We start from the raw sequence: 19,183 nt of genomic DNA, 5'->3' as shown, positions 1-19,183 counted from the left end.
CTGCTTGATACTCATAATGTTTCGTGACTCTGAGAGTTGTTGTCATTCATTAGTTTTTTTAAATTCTTAGGCCCAGTGCAGTGGCTCATGCCTGTAATCCTAGCACTGTGGGAGACTGAGATAGGAGGATTGCTTGAGCTCAGGAATTCAAGACCAGCCTGAACATGACCAAGATGTTGCCTCTACCAAAAATAGAAAAAAATTAGCTGGGCTTTGTGGGGGCACCTGTAGCCCCACCCACTCTGGAGGCTGAGACAAGAGGCTTGAACCCAGGAGTTTGAGGTTGAACCTGAACCCAGGAGTTTGAGGTTACCATGAGCTAGGCTAACTAATATCATGACACTCTAGCCTGGGGCAACAGAGTGAGACTCTGTCTTAAAATTTTTTTTTTCCATTTGTTGTCTTTTCAAATATTTCCTCTTTTCCTTTTTTCTCTTTCCTCTCCTGATATTCCAATTAAATAGGTTAGACTATTTTACCACACATCACATTTTATCCTTTTTTCTGAACTTTGTCTTTTTATCTCTTGTGTTTCATTTTGTGTATTTCATTTTACTTATTAAGTGAACTAATTAGGTTCATTAATTCTTGCTTACATTTAATCTGTTATTAAACCCATCACTCCTCGGTAGTTTTAGTTTGTGGGGTTTTCCCCAATTACAAAATTTCATTTTATTCTTATTTGGAGTTTCCACTTCTCTGTTGAAAGTCTCCATTTTCAGACTTTACATCCTTCGTATTAACCTGGATGGAAGTGGAAGACATTATTCTTAGTAAAGAATCACAAGAATGGAGAAGCATGAATCCTATGTACTCAATTTTGATATGAGGACAATTAATGACAATTAAGGTTATGGGTGGGGGAGGAAAAGCAGAAAGAGGGACGGAGGGAGAGGGGCGGGGCCTTGGTGTGTGTCACACTTTATGGGGGCAAGACATGATTGCAAGAGGGACTTTACCTAACAATTGCAATCAGTGTAACCGGGCTTATTGTACCCTCAATGAATCCCCAACAATAAAAAAATAAAGAAAATAAAAAAATGAAAGTCTCCATTTTCTCATTTAATTTCTTGAAGATATTAAACAGGATCATTTTTATATTAAAGACATTAATATTAATACATTTAACATTAATATTAATCTTAAAGGTTTTAAACAAAATCATCTTATGATTTTATCAATTATAAACTCTGTCTTTAGACTTTAATATCTGCATCTTCCATGTGTTTATCTCCTTTTCCTTTAGTTTTTAAGACAATTCTCTTTGTGTGTCCGATTTTTTTTCAAGTGTCAGACATGGTGTATAAAATATTATTCAGACAACGCTTAGCTCTGGATGATGCTGTTTTCACCTGTAGGAATTCACTGTTGCCTTTGAGGCTGGTCTGCTGTCCTGTGAGGGCTGGCCCATTTCCCTTTCACACAGGCTCCTGGGACCTAGCCCTTCAGAGTCTTACCTCAAGGCCTAATTACTGACAGCTCCACCTAAATAGGTCTTAACTTCCATTTTTTTGGTCTCCTTCAGCCCCAGGAGATGACTGAAAGGTCTGTTCACTTCTTTTTCATCCCTTCAACCATTGCTTTAAAATCATCAAATACTGTTTGTGCCTCATGGGAAAAGTGGTGTCTTTTTAGTTGCCCTTTCTGGGATTTTAGTTAGCCAAGTCCTTTCTGATTTTGAAGTTCTTGGATGCCTTCAAGAGGAGAATTTGGGGGTTTTTTCCTGAATTTTTCTCAGTGAGAATGTGGATCACAAATAAGCTACTCCTTCAATTCCAGAAGGGAAACTCTACGGGCACTGTTTGAGCAGAGCAACGACCTGATTTAACTTAGATTTTTAAAAGATCATTCTCATTGCCCAGAAAATGAACTGTATGGGATTATTACATTACATTATTGCATATCGCATTAATCCAGACTAGAGCTGATGGTGACTCAGGTCGCGGTAGTAATGTGGACATCCAGAGAAGTGATCAGATTCTCCATATAATTTGAAGGTAAAGCCAAGCAAGTTCACTGACCAATTGGATGAAGGGTGTGAGAGAAAGATAGGAGTCGATGCTTATTCCAAGATTTTTGGCCTAAACAACTGGAAGGACGGAGATGATAAAAACTGAGATGGGGGAAACCAGACAGGACCCCATTTATGAAGGACAATCAAGAACTTACTTTTGTATATATTTTAAACATATACATGGGATGCTAATTTGACGTCTAAATGGAGACGCTAAGTGCGTAGTTAAATATATGTCTGAAGTTCAGGGAATGATTTGAAAGCTGGAGATATAAATTCTGTAGTCATAAGCATACAGATGGCAATTAAAGCTCTAATTCGGCTGAGATGAGAGTACATTGAAAATAAATAAAGAGACGACTACAGACGAGATAATAGTGCCTATTTCGTAGGCCTGGCGCGCGGGGTTAATAATATACATACATCTCCTACCTTCAGATCCCTCTCTCATTGTGCAGAGAAGCTAGCGGCAGCTCCCCAGCCTAATGCATTCTACAGCAGCCGAGATCAGGGTCCCATCACCCCTACGCACTTGCTCAAGAGAAAGCGATCCGTGATGTTCCCGCTCTTAGCTCTTAGCCTTTCATTGGGTCAGCTTTCAAAATTCGCACATGCTCAACAGGTGCGCAACTGACTACTGTAGTCGGCCCTAGTGCCCAAAGGGTGGTGGTGCTACGCCTGCCTCCAGGCCGCGCGGGTGGGACCCCACCTGCACCTCCTCCCCTTGGGCTGCAGAGAGCGCGCGCGCGCGCCACACCGGGCGCTGGGGATCCGGGAGGAGCTCAGAGAGGGGGCGGGGCGGGGCCTGGGCGGGGCGGGGCCGGGCTGCCGGGAACTAAGTGGCCGCAGTCTGAACGCGGCGCAGGGGTGAGCGAGTGTCTGAAGACTCCTTACAGCCGCGCGAGGCAGCCGGAGGCGGGCCCGTTACCCGCCGGGTTCTAGGAAAGAGCCAGGCGGCCAGGAAGGAAGCGCTCCCGAGCATCATGATCCCTTTGGAGAAGCCGGGCAGCGGTGACTCCTCCCCCGCCACCGCCACTGGCTCGGGCCCGGCCGGCCAGGGTCTGAGCCCGCCGCGCCGGCAGCCTCCGCCCCAGGCCCGCGGGCTGCAGACGGAGATCCGCGCCGCAGTGCGCACCGAGCCCTTCCAGGACGGCTACAGCCTGTGCCCCGGCCGGGAGCTGGGCAGGTGAGGACTGGCGGGGTCCCGGGCGCGTCCCCCAACCTGGCGCGGGGCGGACACGGGCGCCGATAAATGCTGGGTCCATCGGTGTGGCTGGAGGTGGCGTAGCTGGGAGCCGATAAGGCGCGGTGTGACTTGGCACAAACTTGGGTGCTGGAGGCGATTCGGACAGCCGAGTCGCACCAGCTCCCCCTCCGCGCGGCGATCCGGGAGCGAGTCATTTTAATTTGATAGCCTGTAGAAGTCTCCAGCGACAGGTAAAAAGAGCAAAGGCTCGTTTCTTCGTGTTACCAAGAGCCTGGCGCCTTCCTTTACTCACGCCCTTCCTGCATCTGTGATGTATTAAATGGTAACTTAAAGAGAGAAGTGTGCAAACCACACACGTGGATTTACCCGTAGTAGCATTCTGAAAACCAGAGGGTTGTGGAGTCAGCCTTGTTTGTGCCCTTAAACTCTCCGGCTTCCTCTGTCGCCTTATGTGACTTTAGCAGAGTGATAGCATCAGTGTGACAGCTTCCTTTGCACTCGCGCTATGTTAACTTCTGTCAGCCTTCCGCTGCGGACTTCACCATTTCGTTTTCCTGGTTGGTTTTATGCTGTCTGTCTTCTGCAATACTTAGGTCCCTGTGCCTCAATTTCAGATTGGTTTCATTCATAGCTCTTGGCCCTTTTCACTTTGCTGTGAACTGGCTCTTGTCTTCTCCCCACCCTACACTTTTTGTGTGGGAGTAGAAAGTTTTCAACTTGGTCTTTTTCTTTCTAACTTCCTTTTTTTTTTTGAGACAGCCTCACTCTGTTGCTCAGGCTAGAGTGCGGAGGCATCACAGCTCCCGGCAACTTCAAACTCCTCTACTCAAGCGATCCTCTTGCTTCAGCCTCGAGTAGGTGAAACTACAGGCGCCCGCCACAACGCCTGGCTGGTTTTTCTATTTTTAGTAGAGACAGGTCTCTTTCTTGCTCAGGCTGGTCAACTTGGTCTCTTTTTAAAGGTGTAAGTTGTTTGGATGCTGAAGAGGGGCGAGATCGTGGTTTTTGTGGGGTTTGAGGACTCTCTTCCTTGCTTTGGAGTCACACCTGAGTTCAAAACCTTACCCTGCTTGCTTTGTTTGCCTTTGGGGGGGTTACTTAGACCCCTCCGCCCCAGCCTCACGTGTCTCCTCCAGGAAACCATAAATGGCAGTACCCACCTCACAGAGGTGTGGTGAGGATGTCATGACCGTGAAGGGCACCCCACTGGGCCTGCCATGTCTTGTTCAATAAATGTTCACTATTACTGCAGATATTTGTCTTCTTGCATAACAGCACCAGGTTGTGATGGGAACGGTCCCAACAGTTATGACAGCTGCCAGTGGGGGGTGGAAAAAGCATTGGTTACAAACGGTGTCGAAGACACACTGCCTTACAAATATTAAGGTAACTTTTGGAAATACGTATTTTGGGGAGGGGTGGAGGGGAATCCTACCTTTAAAATGTCTTACTTATTCCGAATGTTAACAAGAGGAAAAACACCGTTCAGGAACAAGATCTGCTTCACTGCTAGGCACTAATTGACTGGATCTGTGCGTACTTTAATTATGACAGAAGAGGAGAGGCCACTGACTCAGCGAGGTATTCTAATTCATTGACATTCCAAACATTCTAAACTAACTCTGGTTACTTGAAAAGGAAAAGTTTTGCCATTATTTGGTTGAGTTGTCTGTCTTCATTCCACACAGGGAAAACTAGTACAGGTATTACAAAACTGAACCGTCTTCAGATGGCAAGCACTGTCTTGTAGACTGTGTAATGAATGATTTAATCCGAAAGCTGATTTGCACCCCGCCAGGTGTTGTGGTACTAATTCCTCCAGGAATTTTTCTTTCAACTTTTGTTTTAAGCTCTATTATAAAATTAGCTTGCCTATAAAGTTTTTTTTTTAAGGTTGTGATATTTTCTATATACTTTTTCTTATATGAAGTTCCTTAAAAAGGAATAGATCCTGACGCAGCAGAACAATGCAGTTATTAGTTAAATATTTGATGTAAAAGCCTAAAACTTTATAAAATTAATCTTTTTTTTTTTTTTTTCTTTTTGCTACCCTTTTCCATTTCAGAGGAGTAAAATGAAGTGATTAGGAAGTTTGGGCTTTGGAGTCAGAAAGTCTGAGATTGAATCCCGGCTCTTACTGCTTTTAAGCGTGATTCACGGAAAAGCAGCTCCTTACTAGTTACATGGACTTGAGTACATTAACTAACCATTCATTGACTCAGAACTGTTGAGAGAATTAAATAAAATAAAACATATATAGCCGTAAGCCTGTGCTTAGGGGATGTGTTCAATAAATGTAATTCATCGTGTAACTCAATAAAGGTTATTATTTTAAATGTAACCAAAAAACAAAAATAAAACCTACACAATCTCAAAACGTGCCTCTATCTCTGGCAAAAGTACTGAAGTCACTGGAACTGTTTAAAAGTCTCAGGAAGTAAAACTTCTGCTTTGTGTTATAAACAGTCCTTGCTGCATGCATACTATGGTTTCAACATATTCTTTTTCTCTGGTAAGATAGGAAACTTATTTTTTCAGCTGTTAATTCTGGTTGCATTTCTGATAGAACTCTAATCTCATGCTAGTATAGAACTTGCAAAATATCCGTCATATTTTAATGATATAGAAGGATAAAAAGTATTGTTTTTGTTTTTTTTTTTCATTTTATTCTGTCTGCTTTCATTTAGTAAAATGTAGAAAGGGTGTGAAGAGTTTTAACTCTTTAAACAAATCGATTTCTTTCAGGCACCACAATTATTTTAATAGACATGTAAAACTTTCGAAGAGAGGGCTGTTTGAAGAGAATTTTTGAAATGGTCAATATTAATTCCACAGTAATGACAGGATGTGATGTTTATCATTTTAAGAAATGTCACATTCTTTCGTGTCTCCAGCAGAGTCGATAGCAACCTAAATGTAGGTAAATATCTGATGTAAAACTTTCTTTTATTGCTTGAAGCTTGACTTGTTAGTCTTGAGGCTTGTTACCTTTCTTTGGGTAGGATCTGTGCCAATGTAAACCACATTAATGATTTCGTTACTGAGGAGCCAGAGAAATGACCTTGGGTTCTGAGAATTTTTTTTCATGTTGATTGCCCTTGAGTTTATTGATAATGTAGGAACAAAAAGATGTTTCTAGAGATTTAAAAATATACCAATTTTACATCAAATGCCTGTGTTTTCGTCGCCTATAAAAAATATATTTTTTAATATATTCATAAATTTTTTTCTTAAAAATTTGTTGAGAACATTTTTACAATATTACGTCTTTTATAGTTGAATTTTTCTTTTTTTTTTAATAGCTGAGTTTTTCTATGGAAAAAGTTATAAATATGAGTTACCATCTGAAAGAGGCTTTCCAGTCTCCCAAGGGCTTCCACATGGGTTGTCTTGTTGATTCTTACCACAGGCCTGTTTGCAAAGCCTCATTTTTCAGATGAGAAAAGCTAGGCAGCCATTGAATCTCGTGAGAGATGGCAGAGCAGGGACTCCTGGCTTTGCAGTCACTTCTATTACACCACAACTGTTTTTCAGAGAATGGTGTGTAGACTATCTCGTGACTAAAACAGTTTTTATGAAAGGATATGTTAATGAGTTCCAAACTGGAACAGACACAATCTTCAGTACCATAGTTACAGCCCAGTTGGGCCTTACAGTAGTTCGGGATGTCCAAGGGTAACAGGAACAAGAAAGGATTTGGGGGAAACAGGGCAGGTAATCCATGAAGTCAGCTGTTTGATTTTCAAAAGTTGGTGCTTAAAATGTTAAAATCTTAATTTGAAATACATAAACTTAAGGATTTAATGAATTTCAATCTCCGTAAAACTATAACAAAATTTTATAAAATCTAACTAGTGAACCAAATGCATTAGAAAGCCAGGTAGCTCTCGTAATGGATTCATCTCTGCAGGTAGGTATGTAGGAAGTAGATTTATTGAGGGATTTCACACTTCATGTACAGTTCAAATCAGATCACCTCCAGAAGTGTTCTGTCCTGTAATTTTTTATTTTATTTTATTTTTTTAGAGACAGGATCTCACTATGTTGCCCAGGCTTAACCTATCTCTGCCTAAGCCTCCTGAATCACTAGGATTACAGGCCCAAGCCACCATGTCCCAGTTCTATGATTTTTTTGGTACATATTATTGTCATTGGTTATATCATAGATCTGAAATTAGTGCCCAAGATAATAAAAATAACTGCTGATTTCTGGTCATTTATTGAATGCCATCTAATTTAAAGATATGATTTTTTTTTTTTCAGTCTTCCCTGTCTTGTAAGGTAGATGCCATCAATATAATTTTATAGATGAGGAATCCAAGGCCCAGAAAGAATGAATAAATTACTCAAGATTATAGTTACCGGAATTTTAATTTTTTTTTCCTAAGACAGACTCTCACTTTGTCACTCTGGATAGAGTGCTGTTGGCATCACAGCTAACTGCAACCTCAAACTCTTGGGCTCAAGTGATCCCCTTGCCTCAACCTCACAAGTAGCTGGGACTATAGGCACCCACCACAAAGCCCAGCTAATTTTTCTATTTTTAATAGAGACAGGGTCTTACTCTTGTGCCCAGGCTGGTCTCGAACTCCTGAGCTCAAGCAATCTACCCTCCTCAGCCTCCCAAAGTGCTAGGATTACTGGCATGAGCCACCATGCCTGGCATTACCAAGTTTGTCTTTACAAGTGCCGCCTGTTCTTATCACTCATACTGATGTTTATTTGAATAGATTCACTAATTTTTTACAACAGGTATTATATGTTTTTTTATTGTTTTCCTCAATGTTTTCAGAAGTAAGGAATACAGAAGCTATTCTAGAATTTCTTTATCTTAAGACATTACCCCAATGGCTTGGTACCTTGTAGCACAGTGGTTATGGTGCCAGCCACAGACACCGAAGCTGGGGGTTCGAACCCAGCCCAGGCCAGCTAAAAAACAATGACAACTGCAACAAAAAATAGCCAGGCATGTGGCGGGTGCCTATAGTCCCAGCTACTGGGAGGCTGAGGCTAGAGACTCACTTAAGCCCAGGAGTTTGAGGTTGCTGTGAGCTGTGACGCCATGGCACTCTACCGAGGGTGATATATTAAGATTCTGTCTTGGGCGGCGCCTGTGGCTCAGTGAGTAGGGCGCCGGCCCCATATGCCTAGGGTGGCGGGTTCTGACCCAGCCCCGGCCAAACTGCAACAAAAAAATAGCTGGGGTTGTGGCGGGCACCTGTAGTCCCAGCTGCTTGGGAGGCTGAGGCAAGAGAATCGCGTAAGCCCAGGAGTTGGAGGTTGCTGTGAGCTGTGTGATGCCATGGCACTCTACCGAGGGCCATAAAGTGAGACTCTTGTCTCTACAAAAAAAAAAAAAAAAGACTCTGTCTCAAAAAAAAGACATTACCCCAATGTGACTAAACATATATCGTACTTATATTAAGAATGGAAGGCATTTCTCTAGCCTCTTAAACCTCTCCCAATTGTAACAGCATAACGGATCAATCACTATTCTGTTTATAGGCAAAATGACATGCCACTGGAAGGTCTTATGGGGAAATAACATTTGAGCTGACCTGTAAGGACGGGATGTAATTTCAGAAGCAGCCAAGATACTCCAGCCATTGGCTATAAAACAAACAGGGCCCAGTGGTAGAAAAATTCCGTAAAAAAAAAACAGGCACGTAGTCCAGTATATTACACATTGTGAGATTAAGCTCCCATACAACTTTTACTTAAAATAATAGGAGTATATATGCTCAGCATGTTACTTGATATATTTGTGTACCTGCCATGTACAGGGTCCCATGGAATGTAAATATGAATAAGTGAGGTCCCTGAAACTGTCGGTCTAGCTGGGGAGACAGCTATCATACAAAAAACTGTAATATGTCATGTTGATGTAAATGATGTAATAAAGGTATAAACAAAGCATTTTATTATAATCTAGAATAAAGTAGGACCTTGGATGTTATTTTGCTTCCTATGGATACCACTATAGGTTTTCTAATGTTTATCTGAACCTTATATATTATCTCTTTACCTTTGCCTGTAACCTAACGCTAAAACTCATATTCAGAATCCATCCAGTAAATGAGATTCTCCATACTAAGAAAGGCATCTCAAACTTCTGTCCAAAACCTAACACTTGATCTTTCGCCAAAAATCTGTTATTATTTTTTATAATCTTTATCTCAGTTGATAGTATCACATTTACGTAGCACCCACACTAAAAATCTAAAAGTTGTCCTTGACTTCCACCCTTCCTCTCTCCCATTTCTGCCTGTAGCTCAATCCGTCAGGGAGGACTCATAGATCTTGACCATGAATCTGTCTTCCCAGTCTCCACTGCTGCCACTCTGGGGTTCAGGCCCATTGCCTTGAATTATTTTATTGGCCTCCCAGTTTCTAGTTATCATTTGGCAATCACTCTTCACATACTATCAGAATTATCTTTTTTAAACAATCATCTCAAGAACACTAATAGGTGCCCATTTTAAATCTGACGGAGCCCAAACTTCCTTAGCAAGTTATACCTATCTAAAGATCCACACCAGGCCAGGCACAGTGGGTCACACCTATAATCCTAGCATTCTGGGAGTCTGAGGCGGGAAGATCACCTCATCAAGAATGGGACTCCTGTCTCTTCAAAAAACCAAAACAAATAGAAAACTTAGCTGGGGTGTGGTGGTGAATGCCTGTAGTCCCAGGTCCTTGAGAAGCTGAGGCAGGAGAATCTCTTGATTTGAGACTCCTGGGCTCAAAAGATCATTTTTTAAATGTTTTATAGAGGCCTCAATGGCCTAAAGTTAAAGATTGTGATACTGTCACAATTTTCACCCTGAAGCCATGATAAAGCATGCAGTTTTTTAAAAAGAAAATATAGATGGTGGGGGCGGCACCTGTGGCTCAAAGGAGTAGGGCGCCGGCCCCATATGCCAGAGGTGGTGGGTTCAAACCCAGCCCTGGCCAAAAACTGCAAAAATAATAATAATAATAAATAAATAAATACAGATGGGGTCTTGCTGTCTCACCCAGGCTGGAGTGCACTGGTGCAGTTATAGCTCTGTGCAGCCTTCAACTCCTGCATTCAACCAATCTTCCTGCCTCAGTCTCCTGAGTAGCTAGGACTACAGGCACAGCTGGTGCCTGGCTAATTTTATTTATTATTTTTTTTTTTTGAGATAGTTTTGCCCATATTACTCCTGGCCTTAAGGGATCCTTCCACGTGGGCCTTCCAAAGTGCTAGGGTTATAGGCATAAGCCACCATACCCAGTCCAAAGTATACACATTGGAACTCTTTTGGGGTATGGAATTTAGCAAACTCAGAACTCTCCTGACTTCTCAAGCAGTGGTCCCTCTCCGTTGCACCATTCACCTAGAAACAAAGGCACATGTTCCCTGAAGTCAGAGTGACCTGCTGTCTTCCTGTCACTGTTGGTGGGATATAGAATTAGAACAGTGGAAGAGTTTTCTTCAGCGTGGATGGTGCAGGGGCCAGCAAACTACACCCAGCCACCTATTTTTGTATAGCTCCCAAGCTCATAATGTCCTTTACATTTTAAATCTTTGAAAAGATCCAAATAAATGTAATATTTAGTGACATGAAAATCATATAGAATTCAAGTTGCAGTATCCACAAAGTGCTGTCAGAACCCAGCCACTTTCATCCATTTACCTTTTGTCTGTGGCTGTTTCTGCTCCGCAGCTGGACTCGGGTAGATGCCACAGAGAATGTTGAGCCCACAAAGCCAGAAATATTTACTATCTTGCCTTTTATGGAAAAATTTGCTGTCCTTCATTATAGGAGGATAGGATGGAAAGGAGAGAAGAAACCTGGAGCTGTGAGGGATGCTTCCGTGGAAACAAAGGTGGGGTCAGAGCAGTCATCCTGTGCCAGGAGGGCCGCGGGGACTGCACTCTGACACCACTGGGAATGGGTGAGGAGTGGGGGGCAGACACAACAGTAGGTGGAGGGGCCCCTGATCTAGCAGTGACTGTTCTGGAGCAGGTGCCCAGAGGTCACACCTTGGGGACCAGTGTGAACCCAGCTCTCTGTTTGCTGAGTCACTTGTCTTTACCTCTGGCCTTCAAAAATATACTCTCAGGCTAGATAATAAGTAATATTTTACTTCACAGTACTGTGTTGCTTTGAATTTTAGGTGTAACAACAATCAACATTTGTGCGTTTGTGATGTGGGAGTGCTCGGGGGGGCCACTCATCTGAGGCACTTCTCATTTACCAGGAACGTGTTCACTGCCAATTATTTGTTGAGGCTTTGTTTCAGATCAGTTTTTTACAAATTAAACTTTCTCTTTCGAAACTTCTAGCATATAGGTATGAGAAGAATCAAATTATTTTTTTCTTAGACAAATCCAAAGGTCATTGGACATTATTTTAAAACTTGATGGAGATGTTAGCCTAATGATTTAGTGGGGTAACATAAAGCATAGTATTGGTTCTTTGAGTCATTTGTTTATAGTTAAAAATAACAAAATATAAAATAGTCTCTAGTATCTATAGAAATCTTTCATATTTCTGTGAATAAAAGAACTTTGATCTGAATAAGGTGCTAGTAGTAGATAGTTACCAAATTGAACAGCTATAGGGCCATGCGTAAGGATTTCTCATTCCAGGCAACTCCTGTGGCTCAAAGGAATAGGGCACCAGCCTCATATGCCGGAGGTGGCAGGTTCAAACCCAGCCCTGGCCAAAAACTGCAAAAAAAAAAAAAAATTTCTCATTCCATATTTTTATTACTAATAGTAACAAAAATATAAAGGGCACAATAATCATATTTGCAGTTAAAAAAAAAAATGGAAGGGGGGCGGCGCCTGTGGCTCAGTGAGCAGGGCGCTGGCCCCATATACCCAGGGTGGCGGGTTCAAACCCAGCCCCGGCCAAACTGCAACAAAAAAATAGCCGGGCGTTGTGGCGGGCGCCTGTAGTCCCAGCTACTCGGGAGGCTGAGGCAGGAGAATCGCCTAAGCCCAGGAGTTGAAGGTTGCTGTAAGCTGTGTGACGCCATGGCACTCTACCAAGGGCAATAAGGTGAAACTCTGTCTCTACAAAAAAAAAAAAAAAAAATGGAAGGAAAAATTAGTACTCCAAATTCTGTCAGCATCTAGAATCCTAGACCAAAACTTAGAAGTTAGAACTTAACAGGGCAAAGTAAAACCTTGTGTTTAACTTTTTGGAAAGTGTTTTAAAATACAGTATGAGGATACTGACTTGACAAAAATTCAAGGGGAAAAAAATCTACACAATTTATTTACCAGCCCAATATGAAATATGAAAAACCTGTCTAGCTTTTTTAAACAAGCAATATTAGGTTGTATTGTACCAACATAAACAAAATGATACAGCACTTTGATCCAATTATACCTGGCATGCTTCAGATTTGGTGGCGTATTTTCTGATGAGCCAGCAATAGTGAGGAGGTCAACAAACCTCCTGGGGGTGAGGCATCGGGACATTGGGAACGGGAGGGAGTGGCAGCTGACAGACTGTGCTCACTGTCTCGCTGTCTGGGAGACTGTCATGTGGAAATGAAAGTGGGTCCATTCTGTATCGCTCAGCTGAGGACCCAGACTGCAGCCCTTCTGCAGAAGTCAGATGTAGCGAAACCTTATTAAAATAATCTCTTCTACTACTGGGCACATAGTTTGGAATTAAGACATTGGCATTTGGTGTTAGGTTAAAAAAAAAAGTGATTTTTTTTCCCCCCTTTCCATAGCTTCTGAATCTTAGGGAAAAAACAACATGATTTCTAAGTTGCCTTCCAACCTAAGGATTCAGTGGCTATTTGGGGGGTTGGCTATCACAACTCAATGATTCGTGTGATTAGTAATCTTCTTATGGAGCACTTACTGTGTGGCAGGTACTGTGCCAAGCAATTGACATGTGCTATATACTGTAATTTCACAATCTTGTGAAGGAGATGTCCTGTTATACAGATAAGAAAAATGAGACTTGAGGAGGTTAAATAAATTGCCAAAGGTTGGGTATCAGGTGGCACTTGTGGAATTCGAACCCATGTAGGTCTAGTTCTACAACTCATACCTTTGATCAGTAACTTTATAGTTCCCCTGTTTGGTCTTATTATTATAGTTTAATGAAAAATTATAGTGTATTAAGGTAATGGTTGTTGTGTCTGTCTTTATAGGAAAACGAGACATTTTCAGCTGGTACTATAATTAGAATGAGATGATATGAATGTGATCCTTAACTTTTATAATTTTAGAAGGTAATAATTTTCTTTAGTCAATTAGTGACAGTGAAATTTATCATATTAGGAATTCTGGTGACTAATTTGTATTAAAAAGTCAAATGGGTTTTTTATTTTTTTTTTTTTTTTTTTTTTTTAATTTTTTTATTAAATCATAAGTGTATACAATGATATGATTATGGGGCATCATACACTCACTTCATAAACCATTTGACACATTTTTATCCCAGTGGTTAACATAGCCTTTCCGGCGTTATCTCAGTTACTGTGCCAAAACATTTATATTCTACATTTACCAAGTTTCGCAAATACCCCTGTAATATGCACCACAGGTGTGATCCCACCGATTCCCCTCCCTCTACCCACCCCCCCCTTTCCCACTTCCCCCTATTGTTAAGTTGTAGTTGGGTTATAGCTTTCATGTGAGAGTCCCAAATTAGTTTCATAGTAGGGCTGTGTACATTGGATATTTTTTCTTCCATTCTTGGGATACTTTACTAAGAAGAATATGTTCCAGCTCCATCCATGTAAACATGAAAGAGGTAAAGTCTCCATCTTTCTTTAAGGCTGCATAGTATTCCATGGTATACATATACCACAATTTATTAATCCATTCGTGGATCGATGGGCACTTCGGCTTTTTCCATGACTTAGCAATTATGAATTGGGCTGCAATAAACATTCTGGTACAAATATCTTTGTTATGTTGTGATTTTTGGTCTTCTGGGTATATGCCCAGCAGAGGAATTACAGGATTGAATGGCAGATCTATTTTTAGATCTCTGAGTGTTCTCCATATATCCCTCCAAAAGGAATGTATTAATTTGCATTCCCACCAGCAGTGCAGAAGTGTTCCCTTTTCTCCGCATCCACGCCAACATCTCTGGTCTTGAGATTTTGTGATATAGGCTAGTCTCATTGGAGTTAGATGATATCTCAAAGTAGTTTTGATTTGCATTTCTCTGATGATTAAAGATGATGAGCATTTTTTCATATGTCTGAAGGCCGTGCGCCTGTCTTCTTCAGAGAAGTTTCTCTTCAAATCCCTTGCCCAGCCTGCGATGGGATCCCTTGTTTTTTTCTTGCTGATGCGTTTGAGTTCTCTGTGGATTCTGGTTATTAAACCTTTGTCAGAGTTATACCCTGCAAATATTTTCTCCCATTCTGAGGGCTGTCTGCTTGCTCTGCTTACTGTGTTCTTAGCTGTGCAGAAGCTTTTTAGTTTGATCAAGTCCCAGTAGTGTATTTTTGAAGCTGCTTCAATTGCCCGGGGGGTTCTCCTCATGAAATACTCACCCAGACCAATTTCTTCAAGGGTTTTCCCTGCATTCTCCTCTAGTATTTTTATAGTTTCATGTCTTAAGTTTAAATCTTTAATCCAATGAGAGTCTATCTTAGTTAATGGTGAAAGGTGTGGGTCTAATTTCAGTCTTCTGCAGGTTGCCAGCCAGTTCACCCAGCACCATTTGTTAAATAGGGAATCTTTTCCCCACTGAATGTTTTTAATTGGCTTGTCAAAAATCAAATAGCGGTAAGTAGCTGGATTCATCTCTTGGTTCTCTATTCTATTCCAGATATCTACTTCTCTGTTTTTGTGCCAATACCATGCTGTTTTGATCACTATCGATTTGTAGTAAAGTCTGAGGTCTGGTAGTGTGATTCCTCCTGTTTTGTTTTTATTTCTGAGTAATGTCTTGGCTATTCGAGGTTTTTTCTGATTCCATATAAAACGAAGTAATGTTTTTTCAAGATCTTTAAAATATGACAGTGGAGCTTTAATAGGGAGTGCGTTGAAAGTATATATTGCTTTGGGTAGTATGGACATTTTGATAATGTTGATTCTTCCTAGCCATGAGCATGGTATGTTTTTCCATTTGTTAACATTTTCAGCTATTTCTTTTCTTAGAGTTTCATAGTTCTCTTTATAGAGATCTTTCACGTCTTTTGTTAGGTAAATTCCCAAATATTTCATCTTCTTTGGCACTACTGTGAATGGGATAGAGTCCTTAACTGCTTTTTCAATTTGACTGTTGTTGGTGTATATAAAGGCTACCGATTTATGAATGTTGATTTTGTAACCTGAGACGCTGCTGTATTCCTTGATCACTTCTAGGAGTTTTGTAGTAGAGTCCCTAGTGTTTTCCAGATACACAATCATATCATCTGCGAAGAGCGAGAGTTTGATCTCTTCTGACCCTATATGGATACCCTTGATCGCCTTTTCTTCCCTAATTGCGGTGGCTAAAACTTCCATTACAATGTTGAAAAGCAATGGAGACAATGGGCAGCCTTGTCTGGTTCCTGATCTGAGTGGAAATGATTCCAATTTAACTCCATTCAATATGATATTGGCTGTGGGTTTGCTGTAGATAGCCTCTATCAGTTTAAGAAAAGTCCCTTCTAGACCAATTTTCTTGAGTGTTCTGATCATGAAGGGATGCTGGATATTATCAAAAGCTTTTTCTGCATCAATTGAGAGAATCATATGGTCTTTGTTTTTTAATTTGTTTATGTGCTGAATTACATTTATAGATTTACGTATATTGAACCAGCCTTGAGACCCTGGGATAAAACCAACTTGGTCATGATGTATAATTTGTTTGATGTGTTGCTGGATTCTGTTTGTTAGGATCTTGTTGAATATTTTTGCATCTATATTCATTAGTGATATTGGTCTATAATTTTCTTTTCTTGTTGGGTCTTTTCCTGGTTTGGGGATCAGGGTGATATTTGCTTCATAGAACGTGTTGGGTAGTCTTCCTTCTTTTTCTACATTTTGGAACAGGTTGAGTAATATAGGTACTAATTCCTCTTTAAAGGTTTGGTAGAATTCTGACGTGAAACCATCTGGTCCCGGGCTTTTCTTTTTAGGGAGGTTTTGTATAGTTGATGCTATTTCTGAACTTGTTATGGGTCTGTTCAACATTTCCACTTGATTCTGGTTAAGTCTTGGAAGGTGGCGTGCTTCCAAGTACTGGTCTATTTCCTTCAGATTTTCATATTTCTGAGAATAAAGTTTCTTGTAATATTCATTAAGGATTTTTTGGATTTCTGATGAGTCTGTGGTTATTTTGTCTTTGTTGTTTCTGATTGATGATATTAGAGATTTTACTCTTTTTTTCCTGATTAGGTTGGCCAGAGGTTTATCTATTTTATTGACCTTTTCAAAAAACCAGCTTTTTGATTTATTGATCTGTTGTATTATTCTTTTGTTTTCAATTTCATTTAATTCTGCTCTAATTTTGGTTATTTCTTTTCTTCTACTGGGTTTGGGGTTGGAATGTTCTTCCTTTTCCAGTTGCGTGAGATGTCCCATTAAGTTGTTAACTTCCTCTCTTTCCGTTCTCTTGAGGAAGGCTTGCAGTGCTATAAATTTCCCTCTTAGAACTGCCTTTGCAGTGTCCCAGAGGTTCTGATAGCTTGTGTCTTCATTGTCATTTTGTTCCAAAAAATTGGTGATTTCTTTCTTAATCTCATCTCTGACCCAGCTATCATTCAGCATAAGGTTATTTAACTTCCATGTTTTTGTATGGGTATGCAGATTCCTGTTGTTACTCAATTCAAGTTTTATTCCATGATGGTCCGAGAAGATGCATGGAATAATTTCTATTCCTTTAAATTTACTGAGGTTAGACTTGTGACCTAAAATGTGATCAATTTTGGAGTAAGTTCCGTGGGCTGATGAGAAGTATGTGTATTCAGTTTTGTTGGGATGAAATGTTCTGTAGATGTCTGCTAAATCTAAATACTGGATGGTTAGGTTTAAATCTAAGATTTCTTTGCTCAGCTTCTTTCTGGAGGATCGATCCAACACTGTCAAGGGAGTGTTGAAATCTCCAACGATTATGGAGCTGGAGGAAATCAAGTTACTCATGTCTGTTAGAGTTTCTCTTATAAATTGAGGTGCATTCTGGTTGGGTGCATAGATATTAATAATTGAGATCTCGTCATATTGAGTATTACCCTTAACAAATATGAAGTGACCATTCTTGTCCTTCCTTACTTTTGATGGTTTAAAGCCTACTGTATCTGCAAATAAAATTGCAACACCTGCTTTTTTCTGATTACCATTTGCCTGAAATATGGATGACCATCCTTTCACCCTGAGTCTGTATTTGTCTTTTAAGTTGAGATGTGACTCTTGTATGCAACAAATATCTGGCTTAAGTTTTTGTATCCAGTCAGCTAACCTATGCCTCTTTAGAGGACAGTTTAAGCCATTCACATTGATGGAGAGTAAGGATAAGTCTGGTGGAATTTTGGGTATCGAGTTTTTCAAAGGTCCAGTGGACATTTTTAATCCTTTCGCCAGTGTGGAAGTTGGAGTTTGATCCGAAGTTTCTGAGTGAGTTTACTTTTGTGGTATAGGATTGGGTTGGTCATTGTGGAGGATAGGTCTGAGAACATCCTGAAGAGCTGGTTTACTTATGGCAAATTTTTTCAACATATGAATGTCATTGAAGTATTTAATTTCTCCATCATAGATGAAACTCAGTTTAGCTGGATACAAGATCCTGGGTTGAAAGTTTTTTTGCTTTAGGAGATTAAAAGTTGATGACCAGCCTCTTCTTGCTTGAAAAGTTTCAGCAGAGAGATCTGCAGTTATTCTAATATTCTTACCTTTGTACGTTATAGTTTTCTTTCGCCGGGCTGCTTTGAGAATCTTCTCTTTCATGTTAACTTTAGTGAAGCTAATTATGATATGTCTGGGAGATGTCTTTTTGGGGTTGAATCGTGCTGGGGTTCTGAAGCTGTCTGCTATCTGAATTTCAGATTCTCTAGGCATGTCTGGAAAATTTTCTTTCATAATTTCATGTAGAAGGGCCTCTGTGCCCTTGGCTGCCACATCATCAGCCTCCGAAATTCCTATAACCCTTATGTTATGTTTTTTCGAATTATCTGAGAGCTCTCTGAGTGAGTGATCCGTTTTTGCTCTCCATTTCTCTTCCTCTTTGAGAGATTGGGAGCGTTCGAAGACTTTATCTTCAATGTCAGAAATCCTTTCTTCTGCTTGCTCCATTCTGTTACTGAGGGATTCTACTGTATTTTTCATATCTTTGAGGGCTGTAAGTTCTTGTTTCAGTGTGTCTAAGTCTTTGGTGGTTTTGTCTTTAAATTCGTTAAATTCTTGAGACAACTTTTGAATTTCTCCTCGAATTCCTAATTCCATTTTATTAATCTTGTCTACAAACCAAATTCTGAATTCGACTTCTGACATCTCAGCCAGTTGTTTATGAATGGGATCTTCAATCACATCTGCCGTATCTTTTCTTGGGGGGGTTGATCTATTCTGGTTATTCATGTTACCAGAGTTTTTCCGCTGATTCCGCCCCATGGTTTACTCCCTTTGGTTTTTCCCCTGGGGTTTTATCGAGGGCCCGTATAGTGTTGTGGCCTGAGAAACTGGGGCCCTGTCTGGTGTGGTGGAGCAAAGTGGTTCTGTCTTGTTTTCAGCTGGTTTCTGTTCGATCCTATTGCAACTTCTACTCTGGCTTGAAGTCTCAGCTGTGTGAAAAAATCAGCAATTAAGTCACCCCGCCTGCCCACCTCTGGCCCCAGTTGGAAAAGGAGAATCAAACCTTCCTACAATCGCACACCCAGGGCACCACCTGAAAAGTCCTCAGTCTATTAGCCCAGTTCAAAAGGTCCGAATCAACTGTCTCAATCGGCACTTGTCTCAGGTGGAAGGGTTCAAGAGGTCTCTGGGAACTGGATCACAGGGGCCTGGTGACTCCTCTGAGACAGCTCAT

General features: G+C 40.8%; 1 protein-coding gene across 1 annotated transcript in view; it reads left to right on the top strand.

The window, feature by feature from the left end:
• Positions 1–2,802: 2,802 nt before the first annotated feature.
• Positions 2,803–19,183, top strand: part of STK17A (serine/threonine kinase 17a) — a 43,536-nt gene continuing 27,155 nt past the window's right edge. Inside the window, exon 1 of the mRNA XM_053608685.1 lies at positions 2,803–3,200. Coding sequence (XP_053464660.1) covers positions 2,998–3,200 — 203 coding nt within the window. The 5' untranslated portion in view covers positions 2,803–2,997. The remainder of the gene's footprint in view (positions 3,201–19,183) is intronic.

This window comes from Nycticebus coucang, chromosome 11, assembly GCF_027406575.1.
Source record: "Nycticebus coucang isolate mNycCou1 chromosome 11, mNycCou1.pri, whole genome shotgun sequence".
Classification (NCBI taxonomy): Eukaryota; Metazoa; Chordata; class Mammalia; order Primates; family Lorisidae; genus Nycticebus; species Nycticebus coucang.
This window is presented reverse-complemented; position numbering and strand designations above follow the sequence as displayed.